This window comes from Aulonocara stuartgranti (genome assembly GCF_965226115.1).
Source record: "Aulonocara stuartgranti genome assembly, chromosome: 20".
Lineage (NCBI taxonomy): Eukaryota > Metazoa > Chordata > Actinopteri > Cichliformes > Cichlidae > Aulonocara > Aulonocara stuartgranti.
This window is the reverse complement of record NC_138956.1, coordinates 29324624-29350508: the sequence shown is the minus strand read 5'-3', so window position 1 is coordinate 29350508 and position 25885 is coordinate 29324624. Positions and strand designations below refer to the sequence as shown.

General features: G+C 40.0%; 1 protein-coding gene across 2 annotated transcripts; it reads right to left on the bottom strand.

Moving 5' to 3' along the window:
* Nucleotides 1–785: 785 nt before the first annotated feature.
* Nucleotides 786–19710, bottom strand: rcc2 (regulator of chromosome condensation 2). 2 transcript variants are annotated; one of them, XM_082518501.1, is made up of 13 exons: nt 19615–19710; nt 16707–16928; nt 16214–16307; nt 10943–11086; nt 10737–10868; nt 10399–10487; nt 8088–8202; nt 7269–7435; nt 6969–7149; nt 6159–6264; nt 4981–5053; nt 3263–3340; nt 786–2497 (listed from the first exon to the last, which is right to left on the bottom strand). In XM_082518501.1, the coding sequence occupies exons 2-13, from the start codon at nt 16905–16907 to the stop codon at nt 2393–2395; spliced, it is 1485 nt and encodes a 494-aa protein (XP_082374627.1). In that variant the 5' UTR covers nt 16908–16928; nt 19615–19710; the 3' UTR covers nt 786–2392. The 2 variants fall into 2 exon arrangements, with proteins under 2 accessions (XP_082374627.1, XP_082374626.1); XM_082518500.1 differs by lacking the exon at nt 19615–19710 and adding an exon at nt 17973–18092.
* Nucleotides 19711–25885: the final 6175 nt, after the last annotated feature.

Here is a 25885-nt window from a genome sequence, read left to right as displayed (position 1 = left end):
TATTACTTCTAGGCTGGACTACTGTAATTCATTATTATCAGGAAGTCCTAAAAACTGCCTGAAAAACCTTCAGTTAATCCAAAATGCTGCAGCATATTTCACCTGCACTGACTTTTCTTCATTAGCTCCCTGTTGAATCCAGAATCAAATTTCTCATCTCATACAAGGTCTTGAAAAATCAGGCTCATCATAAAGACGTTGTAGGCTGTTAATTTACTTGTTCCTAGAGTATTTAAAAGTAGAATGGAGGCACAGCCTTCAGTTTTCAGGCCCCTCTTCTGTGGAACCAGCTCCCAGTTTGGATTTGGAAAACAAGATTCCCCCTCTACCTTTTGGATTAGGCTTAAAACTATGCAAGTGCTGGATCAGGTGACCCTGAATCCTCCCTTAGTTACACTGCTGGGGGGCTTCCTTTGATGTGAGGAACCCCCCTCTCTGTTTCTACACTACTCCGCATTAAATCAGTCATTATTTCTCTCTGGTTTTCTTCCACTACAGTGTTGTCCGGTCTTCCTGGTCATGAGCGCCCCTCTGAGCCTGGTTCTGCTGTAGACTTCATGTTAAAAGGGAGTTTTCTTTCCCACTGTCACCAAAGTGCTGGCTCATAGAGGACAGCAGATTGTTTGGATTTTCTCTGTATTTTCCGATGGTCTTAACCTTACAATGAAGCACCACGAGGCAACTGTTGTTTGGTACTGTACAAATAAAACTGAACAACCTCCCCACCTCTGAGGTGGATGGATGGCTGAATCTGACCTGAGTAGAGGTTTGACTGCACAGACAAATTCATTTACAGGAATCTTTATTCAACCATTTCAATGAAATAAAAAAAAAGAAGCAAGAAACAAACCAAACAAAAACATAACCCAGAGAAATTTCACCATTAAAAAGAACGCACTGCACCTTATCACGTTGAACGAGTTTAGACAGTGCATTGGTGGTTTTGAAGGTTCAGACCTGTTTGTGAAATTGCTTAGAGCGCTGTAAAAGTTAAACTTAATGAAATAAACAAGAGAAAAAAAAGAGCTAAGAGACTCTGTGGTCTTGGAAGGACTGAGGCGCGCATCATTGATGCAAACATTGAAGAAACAAGGAATGTAACATCAACATGAAGTGCACAGAACATGGCTGCTGTGTCTCAGGTAATATTCTTCCATACACTTACTATTTAATGCATAAGTGTGCTCACAATGACAAGTGCGACTGCATAGAGTAAACAGAGTACCTGAATGGTATACTCAACAGCTGGACCAGGATGCATACGAGCCATCCGTGTTGTTGCACCAGATCATCTTTTCTTAGTTTCCTGTATATCCATAACAACAATAAGCTTGGCATTTTTCAGACTTTTGGCAGTTGTTAATAAAGCTGTGGTGTTGTAAAACTGCACGTGGATACTCCAAGTATAATTTGCAAAGGAAAAAAAGCTTTTTAAACCTCATTCTGGGGCAGTCTCCAAAAGTGTTTTAATCAGATTTGACTTACGATTCTATGCATGCAGTTTGGTCCTGGTGAACACTAAAGTCAAACCTTCAATTCAATCAAAAGAAGCTTCAGAATAGCTGCCCAGAGGCATTACCAAGATGGCTGCCAAACATCAAGACAACTTCAGTCAGTGGAGAGTATACAACCAACTGTGTTTAATCTGGGTAAACACTATCCTGTCGACCTTAATGCAGTCTGCAACAAAGTACTTAAGTGCACTATATGGAAGTGTATTACTGGAAGTATTCAAAATGAGACACAGTGTATGTTCCAAATCCTGATTATAATCTGCAGCAGTCGCATACACTCGGTCACACTGCCACAGACAAGATGGATCAGCTGATCCTCGGAACCAAATAAACAAGAATTCCATAACCTGAACATACATGTAGAAAAAGGCACAGGTATGGAGTGTTGGTCTTTAAAATGCCCCCAGTAGGAAAAGACCGAGGGCTCCTGGAGTAGCACCTGTAAATGTCACAACTATCAATACTGAAACAAACAAACAGAATTAAGAGACCCGACATGAATGAGAAAAGAAACTGGAATGGGTTTTTTGGGAAGCACAACTTTGCTGGACGAGATGTGCTTAGAACAAACCGTTGCAGGCTCATTGGGAAGTAAAGATATCTTGACCATTCATTGTGAGAGCTGGACCATCCAGAGCATCTGTCAGTCTCCAGTCCCATCTTCTCTGATTTGAGTGTCCAAATTGTTGTGGAGTCTGTTGGGAGTCGAGATGTGTGGATAACCTTCAGACTCGTGAACACCTCTCCCCTCAACTCAACCATCCCACTAGCACGATGCCGTGACTAGTAGCGACTGAACAGGTCAGGTATTCCTGCTGATCACATGGTTGTTCCTCTGCTCTGTGAAATGGGTTGAGGTGTCACTGCTGGTGGGCCCTTCAGATTGTTCGGGGGTTGTACTCAGGCAGCTTTTTAAGTTTCTCCTGTTCCTGCTCAGTATCCTGTCTAGCAATGACCAGAGAGTGAGAGTAGCCCATCACCACCTGGAGAAACAACACGCACGTTATTTGAAAGAGAAGGACATTTCCCTGCTTCGTGGTAAATAGACAGGTTCTTATATTTCAAATCTACCCGAGTCCTCAAAGCGCTTTGTACAACCTGCCTCGTTCACCAAGTCTCACAGGCACTTTTGTCGTATGCTTTTTCAATTTAATTTAGCTGACTTTTTTTTTTTAATATACCACCACATCACAACAGATGCCTCAAGGAACTGTACATTGTAAGGCAAAGAGCCTACAGCAACTATTAGTTGCTATTGTTATTATTAATTGCTACAATGTGTAGCAATTAGTCTACAGGTTTAAGGACATCACTACTGAAGTGGAGTACAAGCAAACTAGGGCTGATATAATGCTTATTCAAAGTTTTACTTTTATTCAATCCAAGCTCACACACATTATACAGTTTATCTACCCGTAAGCACTTATAACTCTCACACACACACACACACACACACACACACACACACACACACACACACACACACACACACACACACACACAAGAATACTCAAGTTTTTGGGAGTCTGGGATCGACTCTGTAACCGTCTGATTGGTGGCTGACCAATCAAATCCAAGACTGTCTGAAACTATGCATCAGATTTGGATCGGATCATTCACACATTCTAATTATGTGAAACTTTGGCACTGCTTAATTTGATCAACGATTGATCAACGATTGATCAGCGATTGTAACAGTATGCATCTTAATGACTCTACTTCAAATAGTTACCACCTTGTCCATTTACCTGCTCAATGTAGATGCCATCCAAGGTCTTTACCTCCTGGGCGGTGGTGGAGGATTTGGGTTTGGTGTCTCCGTATCCCTGCAAGATCAATGACAGATGTGATCAATGTTCATCTCCTATCTTACAACAAAACAGCCAATATCACAATATTTCACTTGCATAAACATTGTTCGAATTTGGAAGCAAGTCACTGGTCAAATTCATCTTCATGTGAATGTCAAAGAGATTTTGACAAGACTGTAGCAACACTAAAGCACACTACAAAGTTTCAATGTAACAAGACTGTGGAGTCTTATGATCGTTTTCCAATTCATCCTCCAACTTTAATTTTCCTGTGTCCCACTTATTTTAAGTTATATTAAAATAATTTAAGTACTAAGTTGTTTTGCATCCTTTTCCCCTGTTTTCCCTCGCTGCCTACTGAACAGCCATCGGATGGTCTTCTGGTTTTTCGCCTTCACAAACTATACAACACACTGATGGCCCTGGATACTCATACTGCAGTCAAAAACAAAAATGCACAAGGTTGGAATCAGGCGGTGGGATAAAATTGTTCTTAGTATACAATGAAGTGCAAGCTGCGCCAAGTTGCAACTCTTACAGTTTAACAAGTCCATTTCAGTCTGGACTGTCAAAACTGATTCCAAAATAACTGACCAATGTGAAAGATGCAATGCCTCTTCTTGTAACCTGAGCCACATGTTTCCACTCCTGGTGTAAAATGAACAAATGTCAGACTGACTATTTCATGATCATGTCTAAGGTTTTAGGGACACGGGTAAATGCGGAGCTTTTCATTGCTATTTTTGGGGGTTCCACTTGTTCCCCTGTAGATTACAAGTCGTTCTCTGTTAGGAAGATATATCCGCCTTCTCTGGAGTTCACTTTTGACTTCCCCAAGTTTTTGTGGCTCAAAGACCAGATTTCTTTAACTGGAAAAGATCAATTTCACATTTAAAAGGTAGCTCTTAATTTCTTTCAAATTTCTTTTATTGGTTACATTTTTCCAACTATGTCTGTAGTTTGTGTATACCCTGTAAGTTGATTCTGTTCATCTTGATGTTTATCATAAATACCCCCTCCCAACTGGAAAACTTGCTACCTGGCGCACTGCTCTGAGCATGCGTGTTTAAATACTGTCAGTGCGAGTTTCAGGCGAGCAATGAATGAGACTCGCTCGTCGCTTGGATTTTAAGGAGGATGTCAAACAAAATGTGGTAATTTCCAAAACATGCTGTAAAACTATTGCTGCAAACGGAGCAGTGGCATGAATTTATTCCACCAGCTGAATCATCCACTGCAGAATTAAGACTGTTTTACACTCTGCACGCCAACGTCTCCCCACACACCAGCGGAAACGTTAAACCAGCTGTGGCACCTGTGACTGTTCTCGGTCAGTAGTTTTTACACTCAGTATCTAGACTTTTGTTTCTGTAATTTGAGGGCATCACATTTTTTATTTCACAGATTTTATGTTATTAGCACAAAAGAGCATCTGTGTAATTTCAATCGTTTTATTTTGTCTCACAAAATATTGATATTTTCACTAACTAAATTTTAATTTTATTTTAACTAAATGTTACTATTTTAACCAAACAGAACTATTGTTCTGTATGTTTTTTGTTCAGGTTTAAAAACAAAAATAACGACAGATTATGTAGACGATGGCCTACAAAGCTGTTAACACTGGACATGTGATGTCTCATAATGACTCTTACCAGCTCTCCAAATGTGGGCGAGGGTCCCCAGCTGATTGTACTCTCATCTGCAGCAATGATGATGCTGCTCTTCCTGATCGATACAAACATGCAAACAGAGTCAGAGCTACGGATGTAGATAAGAAAACAACAAATAGTCCCAAAAGTGTATGTAAAACACTATTAAAAGTGCTTTACTTACATTAATTGTATTGTAAAGTACTATACATACATATTACACATAGGGTGCTGAATAACGACCCATCTTATCTTAAAGACCTCATAGTACCATATCACCCCAAAAGAGCATTTGGCTTTCAGACTGCAGGCTTATTTGGGTTTCCTTCAGCTTCCTGGTGCCTCTTCTGTGGAACCAGTTCTCAGTCTGGAGTCAGACACCCTCTCTACGTTTAATGCAACAGGTCTATGCTGCTGAAGGCTTCCCATGAGGAGTGTGACGTGTTTTTTCTTCACTCTCTTTTTTCATTCACTGTGTTTTTACACCACTCTTCATTTAATCAGTTATCCCTGAACCTTGTTCTGCCAGAGGTTTCTTCCTTTCAAAAGGAAGTTTTACCTTCCCACTGTTGCCAAAGCGCTTGCTCAAAGGAGGTCATGTGAGCGTTTTCTCTGTATTATTGTAGGGTCAACTGTTGTTTTGATTTGGAGCTATACAGGTTAAACTGACTCTAATATGCATATGATAATATATCAGTGTGTGTGTGTGTGTGTGTGTGTGTGTGTGTGTGTGTGTGTGTGTGCGCGCGCACAGTGAACCTTCAAAGGTCAGTCTATAAATCAAAGCGCGAGAGAACTGACCCTGAGGAACTGTCCAATTAGGGCAAGATAATCCCAAAACCAAAAAATACTGCCGGCTGTGAGTGGTACCCCTCAGCTACACCTATGGCATCAATATAAAAAAATCCTAGGCGACTTCCTTCCTGACTTATCACATTCACAATATTTTCAGAAAACGTGCCTTGTGATCTTGAGGTGGAGGTTTAAACTTATCTGAGGTTTCTAGTAGATACATCTATGGTATGAATCTACGTGAGCTTGTTCTTGAGTTATCACATCAACAAACCGTCCACGCTGTCCACCCACCTGGTGGGGTCCCCACAATACTCAATCAGGCTTTTATGGCTGAAGGGTAATAAAAACCAAAAGAAAAAAACGAAACAAGTGACGACAGCACTCACCCACATGCCAGGCTGCGGATCTTCCAGCCACAAAGATCCTGCACAGCTTTGGGGTACATGGTTGACTCTCTAGAAGTATTGGTCACCCCCCAGAAAAACAGCCCACCTGTAAAATACAACATGTACAGATTTATACGTGTGCTCCTCTCACACCTCTCATTAAAATTGTAGTTTCTGTAAACAACCTTGCAAAGAAAAAAAAAAGTTTTCTGTTCTTTAGAAGACAGAAAGTTAAAGCCTTTCTTTTTCACGATTACTTCTTTATGGTTTCAACAATTTGAATTCATTAAAAATGGAAAATAATAATCGCAGCTTGTAATGGCTTTTTGTAGCAGGAAATAGCCATGGTACAGTTTTTGTCCACTAGGGTCTGAATGGCATACACGTCATCATCTGCTAGGCTTCTGCTTCAGTGACGTCTGAGGGAGTCCATCCTCTTTATATTGAAGAACTGGTTTATATTTAATTGATTTAATTCTTCGTTCTGCCAGTGTAATCTTATGCAAATGACTATAACACAAGTCTAAAGTATGAGCAGACTGATAGGCGCCTCTTTTATGCTCCTAATTTCCTTCAAACAAATTTACTGTGCAGCTACAAAGTTACATTTTAACTCCATGAGACTTGTTTCTAAAATTCAGTTTGTCTAAACTGTTGATGGAATGGACTGGTGGGCAATTCTGCGTGCCATATGACTTCACTTTCCTGAACATCCAAGTTAAACAAGAATCTGTGAAAACTAACAGTATCAACGTTCGTGCAACCTACTTGAGCGAGACTGTTTAGAGATCTTGTTGCAATGTGACATACCCATCTCGCTGACAGCAAACGAACATTGGTAGCCTGCATAGATCTGACTGGCACCACGGCCAGGAAAGTCAAACAGCTTGACCAGCCGGGGAACCATCTCATCCTTCTGCTCGGTGTGACCGAGGCGCCCATAGCCGCCAAAGCCCCAGGTGAACACGCGCTTCTGAGAGTCCAGCACCAGCTGAAAACACAAACAGCAGCAGTTTGTAAACCCTTTTGCAAAATTAAAAAAATCAATCAATCAATCACTGGCCATCTAATTTGATTTGCTCCTGATAAGACTTCTGGGAATCCTCTCACCGTGTGATTAGCCCCGCAGGCCACGTCTCTCACAACCACGTTAGGCACAGGCATGATCTGGCCATCCTTGGACTTCTCAATGAAGATCGCGACACGACGAGGGATGAGCTCACAGTCGAACTCTATGCGCTGGGCACGAGCTATGAACTTTCCATCACTGTTGTGGCCTGCAGTGACAGAGATGCAGAACAATAAAAAACTAATGGAGTTTATCGTTCCCAACACATCAGTGCTTTCCAGTGCACAAACTACACTACTGTGTCTACATGATACATATCCCGTGGTATGAATTTCAGAATTCTATGCCACCTCATTCTCAAGTTATCACATTCACAAACTTGGATGTCCATGCTGTCAGCCCAAGTCTAACCTGGGAAATTCACCATGATGAAAATCATTTGCGTGCATTTAACTACAGTTTTCTAGAATAAATCAGCAAGAAAGGTTTTGTGAAACACGTCAGTGATGGTGAACTGTAATGGGCTCGATATAAAATGTCATTTCATCTTGATAAGTGTGTAGTTTGTTAACATATGAAAACACTTTATTTACCAACCCAAACAGATGCACCTATGGTATCAATTTCAAAATCTCGAGTTAACACATACACAACATTTTTGGAAAACTTGACCCTGAGGTTGAGATCGCTGAAATTAAAACTGCTCTAAGTTTTAGTAGATGCACCTATGGTAACAATTTAAAACTCCTAAATCGCTGAGGCGTGAAAACTGGTGTCATTGCAAACAATCTTCTGCAGCCTTAAGCAGTTTTAAACTGTAAACAATGTTAAAACATGAAAACAATGTGCTGAGAGCTTACCCAGCTGTCCATACTCTGGGCAGCCGAACGAGTACAGGTTTCCTTTGCAGTCCACCACCATGCTGAATTCAGCACCACAAGCCACCTTCACCAGGGGCTGCCCATTGTAGGAAATCTAGAGAGAAACACAATTCAGTTTTATTTATATAGCGCCAAATCCCCACAGTTGCCTCTAAGTGCTTAATACTGTATGGTGGCACCCTAAAATAATGGAGCGAAAACCACAACAATCAGACAACCCCAGCAGCCTAACCCCATCACAGCAAAACTAAGGGAGGTTTCAGGGTAATCCGATCCAGCCCCAACCAGCTTTATTAAAAACGATGCTTTAAGCTTATCTTAAAAGCCACGAGTATATCCGTCTCTTGACTGACTGGTTCAACAGAAGAGGGACCTGAAACCTGAAGGCTCTCTCTCCCACTCTACTTTTAAATAGCCTAGCAGGCAGTCTGAGAGGAAGTGATATGGCTCAGCACGAGTAACAATAACTTTAATTGTGTATCACATTTTAACTGAATTTGTGCTTCACAGTTTGAATAAAAGACACATTAAAAGTATACATGTTCAGACATACAGACCAACCACATGGGGTAAAACATTCATTCCAACATACACACTTAGATGTAAACTACAGCCCAAAATAAAGAGGAAAAGATTAAGGGAACGCTAACCTATAAATGTGTTTTCAGCAGTCGTTTAAAAGAAATCTCACGCTCAACCTGACAGGGTGTTTGGGCACCACAGCCTCACCAACATAATGTTAGGAGACCCTGGTTAGAGGATTGGACAGGTCAGCCGCAATGGTAAGCTCTCTGAAGTTTACCAATGCGGCTGACTAATCAAAGGTCCTGGGACCCTGTTTCTCAGCTCATTCCAGGTGCTGCATGTTTGTTTTTTTATTACAGGTACAGCAGTTTGCCATACATTATACACAGCTCGAGACTAACTTTTTTTCTTAGGTGCATCAGCATAAAAGTTGGGTGCACCCAAATTTTTTTGACCGCATCACATTCTTTACTTTGAAAGGGCCTGCTTCACCGCTCCACTTAAGATCAAAGTGGTATGTGGCCCGTGATGTAAAATGAATTTGATACACATCGATCATAATTTAAGACCAATGCATTAATTAATCAAAGGAGTAATTAATCATATGATTATTGGGGTTTTCTCTGTATTATTGTAGAGTGTTTACCTTACAATATACGTGCCTTCAGGCAACAATTTGCTACATTTATACAACACTGTTTCTGATGCTGGATTTAAGAAATAAGTTCGCTTTTAAAACATGTAAATGTTTTGTTCTTATGTATCACTTTTCTACTCTGCAGGAGCGCTCAAAGTTCTTTATACGATGCCTCATTCACACCTCTTCACACAAGCACTGTTTCAATGCAGAAGTGCTTTCTCTCTAACATTCACACACATTCATGCTCTGATGGATGCAACAGAAAGCCACTCCTGTTTGAGGATTCTGACAAGAGGAGGCAGCGGTGTTGATTCATTTAAATTAACCACCTCACTGCTGTAACCAGGTTTCTAGCAGGCAGAGTAAATCAATAACTTGATTAAATAATTAATCATTTACTCACAAAGACTTAGAAGAGCGAGACCACTATAGAGTAAGTTGTGCACAAGAAAACTATAATCCAGGCAAATAATTTCATTTCACAGGATCAATTAAATTCCTTGCATGTAAATTCAATAACCTGCATGTGAACTTAGCAGCCACATGCACAAAGAAGCCACTGTCTACGTGAGTATGTCTCCTTGGTGCACTGTTGCAGTTTCACAGTCTGTGGGTAGCTCTCTGCGCTCTAAATCCTGTATGCACAAATCAACTGATTTCTGAATGTTGGAGGCAGAGCACAAAGGAAGGAGGTGTCCTGCTGTGGTCACTTTGATGGACTGTTCAGGTTACAGCTTTAAACTGAGTTACATCGCGGCAGCGCCGTAAGCGCCGTTTTAAACCATATTTGTTTACAATTTGGAAAATAAAGTTAGCAGAATTAACGATCCACAGTCATTGTTTGCTGTGTAGCAGAGGAATTGCTGACAACCAAAGGATTCTAAGGTAAACTATGAAGCCACTGCACTGCTGTCCCATTAATTAACAATTTTGTTTTTGTTTGATAATTTTATATAATTGTTTTGAGTTTGTTTTTGTTATTTTGAAACCATAAAAGCTATGGAATAGCAGATTAACTGTATTCATTTCCTGTGACTGACGAGACTTGGACAGCAGTGACACCTACACCACCACACTTTATCATCTGATAAAGGAAGGAAAAGTACGAGTTACACCCTGGCTTACCAGTGCTGGGGTGAGGACTGCATCAGTCTGGTTGCCCTGACCAAGCTGGCCCAGCTTGTTCTCTCCAAATGAATACACAGCGCCATCCTCTGAGGAGACAGAGTACCATCAGCAAACATGTTAAAAGCACAGAGCCATTACCGACTGGATTTCAGTTTGGAAACATCCTTCGATGACCTGTGCAATCAAACCAATAATGCGTAATCCAATCCCAGAATACACTGGTGTTTTATTTCAACAAGCGGCTGTATTACATGATCTTGTGGCTGTTCTGCACAACCACTGAAAACAGCTGCTGTTGTGCAAGGAAAACCCACACAGTCCCCAGTTAAGCCTACCTGTGAGTGCCAGGGTGTGATTGCGTCCACAGGCTACAGAAACAATAACATGCTCTGCCAGGGCCTCGATTAACTTGGGAGCTTCCAGGCGCTTGGTGTCTCCATGACCCAGCTGACCTTTGTCATTACGACCTAAGGAAGCAGGAAGACAAGCTCAGTGTCTGATAACACAACCAACACAGACAACCACTGTGCATGTTACTTACCCCAGCTCCACAGCTTGCCCTCTGTGGTTATGAAGAGACTGTGAGCAGCACAGGGGCCGGACACCACGCAGCTAACCTGGACGTCATTTAGGCAGCCATAACGATGAGGGCCCCAGAGATTTTGGCCCAGGTTGCGGAAAGCAGCTAAGAAACACACACAGAACCCGTGTCAAGACCCCCCACACACACAAATGCACAACACTGGCACAACCAGTGTTGCCAACTCCTCATTAAGGAAAATCGCTATTGGCTGTCCTAAAAGTTGCTAGAAGTCGCTAAATGACGTCATTGCCTAATTTGCATAATTGGTCACGCTAATCTAATTGTAACCTATGTTGTTGGAGAGAGAAATAACATCGTGGAAGAGACATAAAGTGAGTAAAAAACGTCCTAAATGCATTTAGAGTTTATTTAGAACTACAAATTAAATTTCTTTTAGCAATTGTTTTTTTTAATGTCACAATTCCAACCCTGCTCCTTTGTCCTTGGACCGGCAAAAGTGACCCGAAATAGGCACTCTGGTGGAGTTACTTTGTGTGTGTGTGTGTGTGTGTGTGTGTGTGTGTGTGTGTGTGTGTGTGTGTGTGTGTGTGTGTGTGTTTATAAGTAGTTTTAAACCTTGTGATCCACAAAACAGCATAAGAGTAAAAGAGTAAAAGAAGAACTGACTGCGTTACAGCACCCGCTGCTTGTTGAGAGTAAAAGCGATATACACTTTCACATCTTTTTTTAGTGACTTTTTTTAAGAAAAAAAGTCGCTAAGGGGTCTGAAAACTCGCTAAATATAGCGACAAAGTCGCTAAGTTGGCAACACTGGGCACAACGCTCCCTCTGTACCTTATTCTTTAAGAATGCTGACATTTCTATAAACGGAGCACAAAAAAGAACGTTTGTGTTTGATCATTTCTTGTAACAATACTTCTTTGTAATAACTAAGCTGCACGGTTGGCTTGGAGAACTTTAATAGTTTAACTGCACAAAAAACATTGTCAAAAAAAAACAGCGTTGACTGTATTTATGTGCCAAGTCAAAAATATACTTTCTAAAGAAAATATTTTTGTTAAATGCAAAAATATATAAATAATGTCAAGTGCAGTCAAAGCTTAACATTTTTATTGGTCTGTGGAAAAAATGTTATATTTTTAAATAAATGCAATTTCATTAACACAATATTTTATATTATTTCAATTTTATTTTATTCAAAAAATATTTCAAGTGGATGTGGTCTGACACTGCCCACGGCCCCCTTTAGACTCACCCCTGCTTGGCCTTCAGTGAGCTGTGTAATATAAACATGCTAAGTTAACAGTTCATCTGCTGACTTTAACGGAGGATTTTTCACTGTGTAAAACAAACAGCGGTGGAGACAAAGTTTACTTTTCTTCAGGTCAGCGTTTGTTGATCAGGTGGTTTGATGAGGACTTTGCTAGCTTTTCCCAGTAAAAGGTTTTAATGGCGATTACAGGAACAGTGCCGCCGGTCAGCCCGACCTCCCGATGTTATCAGCTCCACCTCTCTGCTCTTCTCCGGTGTGTGAACAGACTCTAGAGTGACAAAAAACTAATAAAATGCACCTGGAAAGTGTGGCGCATTATGGCGTGCATTTTTAAGGATGCACTATTCAAAAATCCGTGACAACCACCTCAAAAAACCAACTTATCATACATCTAGTTTCCTTTGAAAACTGCAAGTGGCCAGAGTCAGGAAAGACTGAGAAATCCACTGCTGCAGCTGAGCTGTGGTGTCTTTCAGGGAGAGCAACAGCTTCCCACTCCTGCTGATACACCAGGACAGCAGTGAGAGGAGGCAGCCAGCTGAGAGATGGAGAGCAGAATAGACACGCTGTTGTGCCTTTATCAAAGACTGATAGTTTAAAAATAGTTACCCGTTTTCAGGTAATATTTAAATAATTCTGTCATTAAAATGGGATGTTTTCAGTCGTGCTCAGGTCCTACAAGCAAAAAGTAAACAGGTAGTTAAACCTTCGACAACACTTAAACATCCAGTTACATGAAACATGGTGTATTCTGGATTATACTACTGTTACATCTATGTATTTGTTGCATGTTATTGTTGCAGATGTCAAATGCTTTATATATTTTACAGTAAGTTCACAATGATGATATTCATTTGCATCATCTCTGCGCTGTTAGAGCCGTTTAAGACTGATATCTTTTCCATCTGGCTTGAAACAGTGCACACATACAAGTACTCCCAGTGTCACGCGAGCTTTTATTTCCTAAACAAAACTTACACTTTAATTTTTTTTTCCCATTTATACTTCCTTTGCAAAAAAATATGTTTGTAAATTCTGGATTTGACATAACCAAATAGATTGGAATATAAATACTCACTTCATGTAGTTAACACCATCATCAGCTGGTTAAATAAACAAGCCCATTCACTCATTTGCGGTCCAGATGTCAGCATGAATGAACCTATTTCAGACTCTTTGGCTGCAATGATTTTTTTAACCCCAGGATCACACAGACTGTGATGTGTACGGCCAGTTCATAGTGAACAGGCTGCATCATCAACTGACTTCTCTACTGCAGATGTAAACTAATCAACCACTTATTGATTTTGTCTGGGTCTGTATGCCCCTGCATCAGTTCTGCACCATAATGAGAACAGCAGTCAGGTAAAGACAAGAGCATCCACACAGCAAACAAAAGCACTCACATGCACAGAGAGTGCTTTTTCTTGGAGCCAATTTCTTTTTATGTTGTTTGGGAAACTGTTGCAGTCATTTATTGAAAATTTTGCAAATAAATGAAAATACAGGAAGCACAAAGTCTGTGCAGTTCTAATGAGCTTGAAATGAATATTTGATACGTCTTTGTTCTTTGCTCTCCTCTATGAAGATAACACCACACACTGCTGCATCTCTCTCGACCTCCTACATAGATACCAGATATTGTAAATTTGCATTTGTCACTCCTTAAGACCTGCTGTCACTGAATTTTGAGGAAGCTTGTGAGAGCTTTCCTTAGTAAATCAAATTTTTGCCATTTCTGTCTTGAACAAAGGTGACGACAGGATTCAGGAAAAGTTGACTCTAGAGGGTAAAGAATGGCTTCTTGACAGCCACACATCTACTTCTGATGAGGCTTGGCATACAGTAGACGGATCAACTGACAGGCCAGATGCATCTTTTAGATCCTGTGTTGAGTCTTTGCTTGATTATGTTCTTATTTCTTATGGACATTAGTTCTTGAAGATCTCTGAAAGCTTGGAGGATTATTGTTTACAATATTAAGCAAAGTATAAAATAGAAATAAGACGGCTCAAGATTTTTGAGGAATCATTTTCAATGAGTAATTAGTACTTTTAACTGGTTGTAATGAAAGATACAATCAATGTGACTCAAACTGCTCCAATGTTACAGGCTTAAAGCTTTCAACATGTCCTGATGTTGTCTCCACACTCTCAGATGTCCAACTAGGGGCTAAATTTGACGAGTACCTGGAATCTAGTTAAGTGCTAGGGGTTCAGCTTCCAGTGCAACAAGTCTGCAGCAGTATATCACAGCTGATAACATAGATGATGTTCAATGATTTCTCTGCCCAGGATATGCCCCTAGTGCCCCTGAAGACAACAACACATGGACTTGATATCTACAATATGGTGAAGAGATTCTTCATGGAGGAAAAAAAAAAAGAAGATACCAGTGAAAAAGCTGTTGACGTAACTACAAATGGAACAGGCGTCATTGTGCAATGTAAAAATTACACAGATTTCCCAACATTTCTACATTACCCCCGCACCATTCAGCAGCAGGTGATACATGCAATATGACAACTCCCATCATAGAGATCATAATTAGCATCTGGAACTTTTAGCTGAATATGGTAACCTGTTACAAAACACAAAGATCCGATAGTGCAGGCGGGGGCGAGTTTGGCAGTGTTTTTGTCACTTTTGAATTCAATGAGTTAATGCAAACCCAAAATGAAGACATCTCACTGGAAATGCATTTAAAGCTACGATGAAAATTCTCTCTGTACATTTACAGAGGAAGAAAAAAATCCCTGCACTTTCCCTCTGTGCAGTCAGTGCTGAATAACAATGCTTCTGCATCTGGGGCTTTGGACGAAGCTGCAGACAAGTACGCTCAAGTCTTAAACAGACTCGGGCAAGAGTTTGAGAACAGGTTTAGTGACTTTGATCGACTTGAGCCATGTGTGTGTTAGTCATCTGAAATCATTTCATGTAAGTGTACACGACATGCACTGCTGAACAGCTAAGTTCAACTTGGATGCTGAACAAGATTAAAATCCTAACAAAATGACCTCCACACATCTCAAGACTCACTCAGAAGTGCAGTGTTGTTTATATTGTAATTATAGCCCAGATTACAGTTCACTGGTGTACAGCATATCTGTAAGTGGGAAACCAGGCTTCCCACTAACAGATATTTACAAAGACGTTTTCAGTAAAAGACGCTGTAGTTCTGTTAAACTCAAATATTGTACAAAAATGTGATCAGTTCAAATAAAAAAAATGTTACATGATTTGAAGTTGTGACAGTTAATGGTTTCTTAAAGAAAATTATTTTAGACAAAATGCTACAAATGTGTTCATTCATACAAAACTGTCAAAATATTTACAAAAATATCACAAGTGGAAACAGACTTTCAAATGTTGATACAGAAGATTCGCACAAATAAACAATGTTGTGTATTTAAATCTGCATTCCCCAAATAATTGCAAATATTAATTCTGGGGAATCCTCGACACTACTGTGATCAGGTCACCCGCTCTCAGATAGAAATATTAGCACTAAAGGGGAACAGCTAAACTTTGTTATTCAAGATATCATACAAGTAGCACCTTGTACTACTCTGTATGCTTCAAGTAACTCTCAGTTTAACAAAAGGTCGGTGACCCTTGACCTAAAGCGCAGCATAGGTTGACCTCACAACTACCAGCACCATGGAAGCTCATGAAAGGTGTGTTTGTATCAAACAACAGACAAACTGTTTGATAGAATAGAAAGGTAAAAATAACATTTTGTAGCTTTGATTATGCACTGAAGCCTTTTCTTGATAAAAATAGTTTCTCTAACAGGCTCAGGACTACAGTGTGCACTCTCTGTACAAGGACCTCAGGAAGCTTCTTAATCACGCCATCATCACCAAAATATTAAAAATGACTAGATGAGTCATACTCCCTAAGAAAACAGGATACACGTGGCCATGCCAACATACAAAAACTAGACTATCCTGCGACACAGGTACATTATAGGATAGCCATTTGAATGGTGTTTACCTTGCTGTTTGGGAACCTCCTTTCTTCCAATCAAATCCCAGTTGGTTGCCCCAAAGATGAGCAGTTGGCCCTTTACCTTTGGGCACTCGAGTTTCTGCAAAAAGAGGACAATAACTATAAAAAAACAAACAAACAATGAATAAACAAAAAAATAAATCTAATCTATTTCCTGGGTCAAAGGGAAAAGTAGGTTTTATTTTGTATTATTATTTAGCAATAACCAAACAGGGACAGCTTTAACACAAACTTTTCATACAGCAAATATTTCTTTTTAAACAAGAAAAACAATGAAAAAATTCTGATTAAATTTCATATTACAGGTCAGGCTGTACTATGAGAAGGGAAAAGCATAAACACACATGCTGATGAAAAACAACAAAGAAAGGCGAACGGTTTGACTGACGGTCATTATCAGGTAATAACTGAGAAATGTTTGTAACACAGAACACTTTAACTTTCAAAAACCAGTCAGTCTATGTTTGATCAAACGCACTATTTTCTCTTTCACGTCGTCTGCCACAGTGACCGGTTGGAGACCAGACTTGGTGGTGGGTTTGCCGGATTTCTTGTTGTTTTCCTGCTCAAAGTCAAACTCGTCATCACTGCTGAAATCCCTCTCTCTCCTTTTCCCGCTGGCTCGCTTCCTTTTCATCCCACCATTCCCTGAGACATCTGTCACCTTCTTGCGTGGCATCTTTCAAACTCAAGCTGTTTTCTGTGGAAAAGAAGAAACCACATAGTGTTATTCAGACCACATGGAAACTTAATTGTCAAAGAAACAAAGGCTGTGGAAAAGACCAAACGAAGGCTTGTTGAATAAAACTACTAACGTGTTAAATTACAGAAACACTTATTTGAAGTACAGCACAACACAATAAGATGTGAATGAAAAACCCTGTGCAGGAGTTAATTACCAAAAACTTCAACTCATTAAACTCGTGGGCTGGTTATGGCGGAATGGACGTTATTAAAAATAACTAAATGCTTCAAATCGGTCTTTTGTTAACGTAAACTTTGGCGAATTGGCGAACTTCACTGGCTACAAGTTCACACGCTTGAGTTGATGCTGCCAGCACTATATGTGTGCCGTTATATAAGTTTGCCACATTCAAGAAGCCCTAATTCATCTCTATTGTTACGTACAAGCTAATAAAATCTCTCCGGTTTTCTTAAATTACATTCTTAGTGGCTGTCTAATACTCGGCTATTCGACATTGGCGTCGGGGGAAATACACAAACAAAAACAACCACCTAGCTTGTTATGCACACACAAAAAAACCCAGCAAACTATAACAGTGCACCGGTTTAAGTTTGCGAGCTAGCTGCTAGCCTCATTAGGCTGAGCGGCTAACCTCTGTCGCTCTTTGTTCACATAATGGTCGGGTACCAAGCTAGCTGATGTGCTAACACACGGCGTACGAAGTTAAATAGTTAGCCGCTACACAAACAAGCTGCGCAAAGTTTGTATATTGTACGAAAACACCAACACTCTCGAACCCACCGTAAAATAATATCACATAAAATGGGAAAAATAGACGACTTGATAGGTTTCATTAAGCTAACGTTACCTCTCTACTGTATGCTAACACACATCCTAAATAAAGACATAAACACAAACACTCTATAAAACGATGATACAACATAAAACTTTATCCACGTTTTCTTGGCTGGAAATATTTTTTAATAAGCCCAGGTACAATCTGTGTGATTTCGGGAAATATCATTATTAATTTTAGACAACTAAAAATAAATCAGATACCGGCGATTTCCTGATTCAGCGGCTCTCTGTCCGTCTCTGGTTTGATTGATTTGAACAAAAGAAGCTGCAGTCTGCTTTTACACCACGTGGTCTGTTTTTCGTATTCATACAGGAAGCCGATACACACAGGGGTGCCGCCGGGTGATATGGGGCCCCGTGAAGAAAAACAGCACTGTGGCCCCCACCTCGTTCATATTGCAAACCATGCGAGCCCAAAAATATAACACTGTGCAGACATCAATATTCTGCTTGGATAATTACATTTTATGACTCTGTGCAAGCTTGATGAGATTTTTAATGTTAATGTTTGCTAATGGTTGGTACCTTATACTAAAAACAAATAAAATATACCTTTACTACTGTTTAGAAATATATATATATATATATATATATATATATATATATATATATATATATATATATATATATATATATATATATATATTTACTTAATGCACAGTTTGTGTGAAGCACCTATAATTTTGCTGTACATGTACAATAACAATAAAGGGCTATTCTCTTCTATATAAATTAAATAATCCTCTGATATGTTTTTTTCAAACAAAGTATTGCAACATGAAATTTGTCTCTGTCCTGAGACCTGGTGGAAATAAAAATAGATTTTAATCTGTTTTAGCTTCCTGAAAGCTCTCACCACCTGCAACAGTCAAAGACAGTGTGCAAAATACACCCAGAGCTGTACATCTCTAAAGGTTCTCTGCTCATGTTACAAAATAAATAATGTGTAGAAAAGTATATTTCCCAAAGGGCCTCCTGCAACTTTGAACATCACCTACTTCTTGGGTCCTACCTCTGCTCGCCACACAGCACAACCCTGACAATAGCAGCCATGGCAGTTTGTCTTCCTGCACCTGTTGGCTGTTCCTACAACAGTCCCAGCATGGGAATAATCACTGCCTAGAATATAAATAAAAACACCTTAATCTGTTTTATTTTATCTTATTTTTCACTGTGGTTCATTCATTCATCTAATTTGTTTTTGATTAATGTGTGTAGACATGAGTGATTGTGTTTATGAATACTGCTGTGATGGTAACTATTTATTTTATTAAGAAATAATATTTTTTCCATATGCTTGACTCGGGTGTTTTTTGGCAATAAGCTCTCTAGCTTTGGAGCAAAACCCTTTGACATGAAACTGAAGATAGAAGGGTGATAGAAGTGTTGCACAGCAAGCCTCGAGGGCTGGTGTCCCTGCAGGTTTTAGATCTCACCCTGAGTCAACACACCTGAATCAAATGATTAGTTCATCATCAGGCCTCTGGAGAACTTCAAGACATGTTGAGGAGGTCATTTAGCCATTTCAATCAGCTGTGTTGGATCAAGGACACATCTAAAACCTGCAGGACATAATTCACACCAACACTCTTTCTGAAACAGCGAAGCTTCAGACATCGTTAGATGTTGTGATGGCCAAACCCGTGGCCACACTCTAAAGTCGGTAACTTTTGTATATTCAGTTTTCATTTGAACATAGTAATACATTTTAGTTGCCAATAACTTTATTGATTGGTTTGGATACATTTGTTCTATTTGTAAGCGCGCACATTTAGTTTACTTATGTATTCATACTACTTCATTTCTTTGCTTTCTGACTAACCTTTTTCTTTTTATTTCTTACCTGCCATCATCCCTGGGAGTTGCTGGACAAAAGATGGCAGCCAGGGTTTGAAACCATTAAAAAGGACGATAATTGGACCACACCACCACTTCCTGCTGAGGGGGGAATGTGTGTTTTCTTTACTTTGAAAACAAAGTATTTGTATTTAATTAAATATTTGAGTTTAGGGTTTAATGGGGTTTTGATTTTCTTCTTTAGGGTTTAGTTTATTAACAAACTAGATTGTACTGGGCTGCCCACATTCAGGTCCAGACCAAAAAGGCTAGGCAGCGCCTGTATCACCTACGACAACTGTGGAAGTTCAGGGTCTCTCCAAAGATCCTCAGGATTTTCTATACAGGCGCTGTGGAGAGCATCCTCACACAGAACATGACATCGTGGTTTGGGAACAGCTGTGTGAAGGACCAAAAAGCTCTCCAGAGAGTGATCCGTACAGCAGAACGCTGCTGCAGGATTGCTCTCCCCCCGCTTCAGGACACCTACACCAGGAGATGCCGGACTAGAGCAGCGCAGATACTGAAGGACCCGTCCCATCCTGGCAACAAACTGTTCCAACTTCTGCAATCTGGTAGAAGGTTCCGCATCATCCGGGCAAGGACAGAGAGACTCAAGAGGAGCTTCTATCCCCAAGCCATCCGTGCCCTAAACACACACACCCGCCCTCTCACATCATCTATAATTGACTGAGACAGGACTCTTCCAGACACTAAACCAAGGAACAATGTACATTTCAAATTCCTTTAATTTTAAACATGTTTATATTGTCTATCCTGTAAAATAGTCAGATGTCTATTCATATTAATGTACAGAATTCACCTGCTTGCTGCTACTACTGCACGTAGTATGTATGTATGTACGTACGTCCACACAATTGTTGCACATGTCAAAGAGCGTGTCAGGCTACATTTCACTGTGTGTTATACTTGTATAACTATGCATGTGACAAATAAAGAACCTTGAAATATAATTTTTGGGGGTTAAGTAAATGGAAACTATATTTTTCTAATAATTCCTGGGACTCCTCCTGTTTTTTCAACTCGGTCCATCACAGATGTCAACAACATGATCGGATGTCACATGGTCACAGTTTCAACCACTGTCCAAACTGTGAAACCTAAAATTAGTTTTGTTTTTTTTGGCTTTTTTCTCTGCTCATTTTTGTCATGCTGGAGTATAAACTCCACAGTATTTATAAATCCATTGTTCGCCTTTGGACTTGACTTCTCTTCTATTGGTTATCCCTACACAGAAAAGAGAGGGGCGCTGGTGGCCATCGCACACTCGTTCTCTCTAACCTTCTTACTCACAAGGATCAGCACACAGTAAGCATTATAGCATAGAATAGGTCTTTATTGTCACTGTTACAAGAACAATGAAAGGCAGTTTGGTATTGTTCCATGAGTTTAGGGTTTAATGTAATACTTACACAATAGCGTAAGTATTTACACAGTAACACCGACAATTTTACATTAACACAAGAAAGATATGTACAAGTTATATATACATCTGCATACATACGGATACATTGAGTGTGTGTGTGTGGGGAGGGGGATGCTGCTGTTGCACATCGAGTGGGGTGGGGGTGCTGTTGCTACTATAATAATTACAGTTTAAAAATGTAGGAATGTTGGTTGCAATATAGTAAAAATAAAAATACGGTCTATAAATAAGGTGTAATGTCCATGAGTGTTGGCAGTGCAGTTATCCTCCAATCAGGGTGGAGGTAGGGCATGTTTGATAGCCTGTGGGTAAAAACTTCTATTGAGTCTGTTTGTCTTTGAGATGATGGACTTGTAGCATTTACCAGAGGGAAGGGGGAAAGTGAGTGTCCAGGGTGCGAGGGGTCCTTGATGATGATGATGCTGGCTTTCTGCTGAAGTCTGCCAGTATAAATGTCTCTGAGGGGGGTTAGTAAGGTGCCAGTTGCCCGCTCTGCTGCCCTCACCACCCGCTGCAGTTTCCTCTTGTCTTCCGCGGTGCAGCAGTAAGTCAGGCTCTCGATGGTGGAGCGGTAGAAGTTTACTAGCAGTCTCCGGGGTAATTGGGCCGGACGCAGCTTCCTGAGAAAGTACAGCCTTTGTTGTGCTTTCCCTACCTGGTGGGAAATGTTTGTGGACGAGGTAAGGTTGCCGAGATGTGGACTCTGAGGAACTTAAAGCTTTCTAACCTTTCTACCTCCTCCCCATCAATGTAGAGGGTAGAATATCTCAGAGTAGGTTAATTAGGTAAGTATAATTTCAGGTTTTGATTATTTTTTATTTGATTCTGCTTTTGCTCTGCACCTGCTAAACTCCTTTAATAAAATACTCCGCAATTAAAGTGTAAATTGTTGACATTTCCTTTGTGAAGCAGTAAAGATAAAAACTTGAGAATTAATCTACATTAATATGAACAGCTCTCACTCCAGCAGTTTAAAAGTAACAGACCCTTGGGGCTTGGTCCAAGCCATTAAATTCAACCCAGTCAGTTACCAGGTACACAGATCTAGAGGTCAGCTGTCCTTAACGGGTGTGGCTGGTAGGACCAGGCCTGCAAAGCTACTCAAGCTCCCAGTTTTTAATCAAAAGAGGGAGGGTAGACACCCAAAGGGCTTCGATCGCCTCCCCCATTGTTTGTGAATGTTAGACAGAAAGCTTTTAAGCAAAAAAGTGCTTGTACTTAATACAAAAGTGCTTGTATTAAATGGTGTGAGTGGGTGAATGAGGCATGCTGTATAAAGCACTTTGAATGAACTGGGATATTACTTGAGTGTACTGATGCAGCTGCAATCACAGCATTGTCCTCTGTTCAGAAATGCTCTTTCCCGTTTTACATAAATGGCGTTCTGTCTTCTTGTTCGTCTGTTTTGTGACATTTGTTTAGGCTCATGTTGTTTGCTTTCCTGAATGATAGATCATGCATTTCTCCTGGCACGTAAAAGCATATGTTACTCTGTGCTGAGGGTTGGGCACATTTTAACGCTGGTTTAAGGTACAAATCAACTTTTAATTGTCCCCTATTACTAATGAAAATCTCACTATCAAAGTCTAGCATGTCCCCGTTGGTAAATTTGATTTGTTTTTTAACCAGGTTAATGTGATCAGTGAATTGTGGCACCTCTTGAGATTTAATTTTGACCAAAAGTCTTTGCCATTGTTAAAAATCTGAATTCCTGTGGATTTTTACTATTGTTTATGCCATCTGCATTTTCTTTTCAATATATCCACATACCTGAACTGATGACTTGGTGGTGTTCCAGGCTAGGATAACAGAGCGCTCTTTTTCACTTCCTCTATATACAAATTGGTGTCAGTAGGTAAAACTGGGGAACCCATGGCACATCCATGTTTCTGCCCGTTAGTACTGGCCCTTGTATGTCAAATATATGAAATGAAGACAGTTCCAAGAGCAGACTCACTTGAATCGGTGCTGATCCTGTTGCTGACGTTGGGACTAGCCTGTAATTTCTTACAAACCTTTGGGGCTTTCAAACCCCAAAACATGCCAAAAACTGGTCCACGCTAAGGATAAAGTCTTCGGTACAAATAGTGTATGCTACTAAGTGTCAGGGGGATTTATCGTCTTTCTGGGATGTTACCTGAGTCTTTGCTATTGCTGGTATCAGAGGCTGTAAATCCAAAACTATTCTACATATCTGTGGGCAGTAAAGGATAAAACAGAAATGTGTGTGGAAATTATACAATATACAATACTGGGGGTTATAAGCCTTAAAGATGAAAATAAATTCTAACATAAGCAAATATGTATCCACTAGTTAAATTTGAAGTCTAGTATTTCTTTTTATTTCCTCCACTAACTCTAAGAAAATTTACTTTTTAAGGAACACGGTTGAGTATTTAGTAAGTGAACTAAACAACTAAAGTTTTACCATATTGGTAAATAATCAGCTAAATTCCACCAACATCAAACTCTGATACAAAGTCAATTACAGTTACTTCAATGAGTAAAGCCCCAGAACACCTGCAGCAATAATCATTTCACTCACTGTCAAAGCCTCATCTCACAGTCTCATGTTAAGCTGCAGGCAGCTGCTGCAGTACTCTCCTGAGCGATAGGTGTCGCCACTCAGACAGTATCTCCACATAAGCGTCTCAGCTTCTTGCATAATACAGTGCTGCTCGCTCGTTGACTTTGTTAGTTGTTCCCGTACACGACTCAGGGGGACGATGCCTTTCAGTCTGTGGCACCGTGTCTGTGGAACCGTCACCACCACAACAACATTTAGGCTACGTTCACACTGCAGGCGAAAGCGCATCAAATCCGATTTTTTTGACCCTATGTGACCCATATCTGATCATGCTATGACAGTGTGAACGGCGCAAATCCGACATTTTCAAATCCGATCTGGGTCACTTTCGTATGTGGTACTGAATCCGATACATATCCGATGTTTTAGAAAGCGACTGCTGTTTGAACGGTCAAGTTGCATTAAATCCGTCTTTTACGTCACCGACACAAGACTGAAGCCAATTATCAGCGCCGGAGAAGCACCCGATACGACATCGCGAACGCTTCCTGGCCATCCAGCGTAGATGTCAGTGAAACTGTTGGGAAGACAACGTAAACATTTTATTTGTACTGTTTAATCTGCAGATTCTGACAGAAATCTGCAGCTATCCTTTGAAGCACCGCTCCTCTCTTAAACAGCAATAAGGATCATTATTAGGTTATTTACATTATTATGTAAATAACAAAACAACTTAAAGCAAAAATTGGGAAACGTGAAGTCCGAAGTCTTTATATTAAGGCCATCAGTCAAACAATACTGTTGCTCTGGGTCTAAACAGAGCGCGTTGTGTGTGACATCTTCTTTTGCGCATGCGGGCCGCTTTGAGCGTTCACACTAGAGCACGTTTGCTGTCGCATTTTATTTGTAGTGTGAACGAGCAGTAAAAAAAAATCGGATTTGATCAAAAAAATCGGAATTGAGCATTAAGACGTGCAGTGTGAACGTAGCCATAGTTGACTCTGTGGATTCTTTTAAAAAGCAGCTAAAACAAAAGGCTTGCTGTTGAGAATGTTATATTGAATTAATATTTACTTAAAACTACATGCTTATTTTACTGTCTTTTAGTTAATTAATCATTTTTGTAGTCTTTTGTGTACAGTGCTTTATGACCACTTGTCTGTGAAAAGTGCTTAATAAATAAACTTTACTAAACCTTTTCTACACAAGCAAAAAAGACAAAACCAGAAAGCAAGACTTTGTTTTGTTGCAAAATGTTTTCCACAAACTCAAGTTTTCCAGCTGTTCCAACAGCTAAGCTTCTGCACTGGAGCCTGTGTTGTATAATTGAAATGGTAACAAAAACCAACAGGACACTTGTGTTTTCATGCCAGCTGCGGTGGCCACAGCACAACGCACCATGTTACAAAAATTGAGAGGTGCATGATGACCGACGTGCCTCAAAGGCTGTGTTGCACAACGCATGATATGATGTCTAAATCAGCACAAAACATCCAGTAGACAGACATAATGCCTCCATAAGGCCTGTCTGACACCCATCAATAAAAGCTGCCATCATTTCCAATATTAAGCCTTAATATCATTTGAATGTATAACATAAAAAAGAGGGGGAACTATTTACCTATCTACCTAGATAATTTTCTAAACATATTTTTTATTGTTATGTATTTCACATTTTGACTGGGTAAAGATTTAGGCCCCAGCCTCAAGGGGCCACTGAAGGAACCAGTTCTTCATATTGGATACGTATATCCTCCCCAGCATTGCTCTTTGGGTTTGACAAGTATACAACAAGCTGAAACTCAATATGAATGTTCATAGCTGAAGACTCAACTGATATTGATCCTAAAGTCGTTTCCTATCACACACACTTTTCACATTTCACTGTTCCTGCATGTCCACGATGACTCCTGGGGCTAAAATTTGTGAAATTTCCAAAACAAGTTCAGCAAACTACAAATGTACATTTTTTAAATCCAATTTGTTAACAAAAAGCATATAAAGTGTAAAATACAGTGCTACACAGTACCAGCTGTACTGTGTAGTACTGTGGCATCACAGCAAGAAGGTTCTCAGTGTTTTGCGTTCAGTGTTTTATTTGTTCCTGAGTAAATCAGTTTGGCTGAGATTAAAGTTACAGTTTTCACACAGCTGAATGAATGTCAGACTGAAAACGATTAAACAGAAGTGTGAGATGGTCGAGAATTTACTCTAAAAAAAAGAAACTTTTTGAATGCAGGATATTTTATTGACACAGTTTAGCAGGAGCAAATCAAAAGCATAATCAAATATTCAAGCAATCAA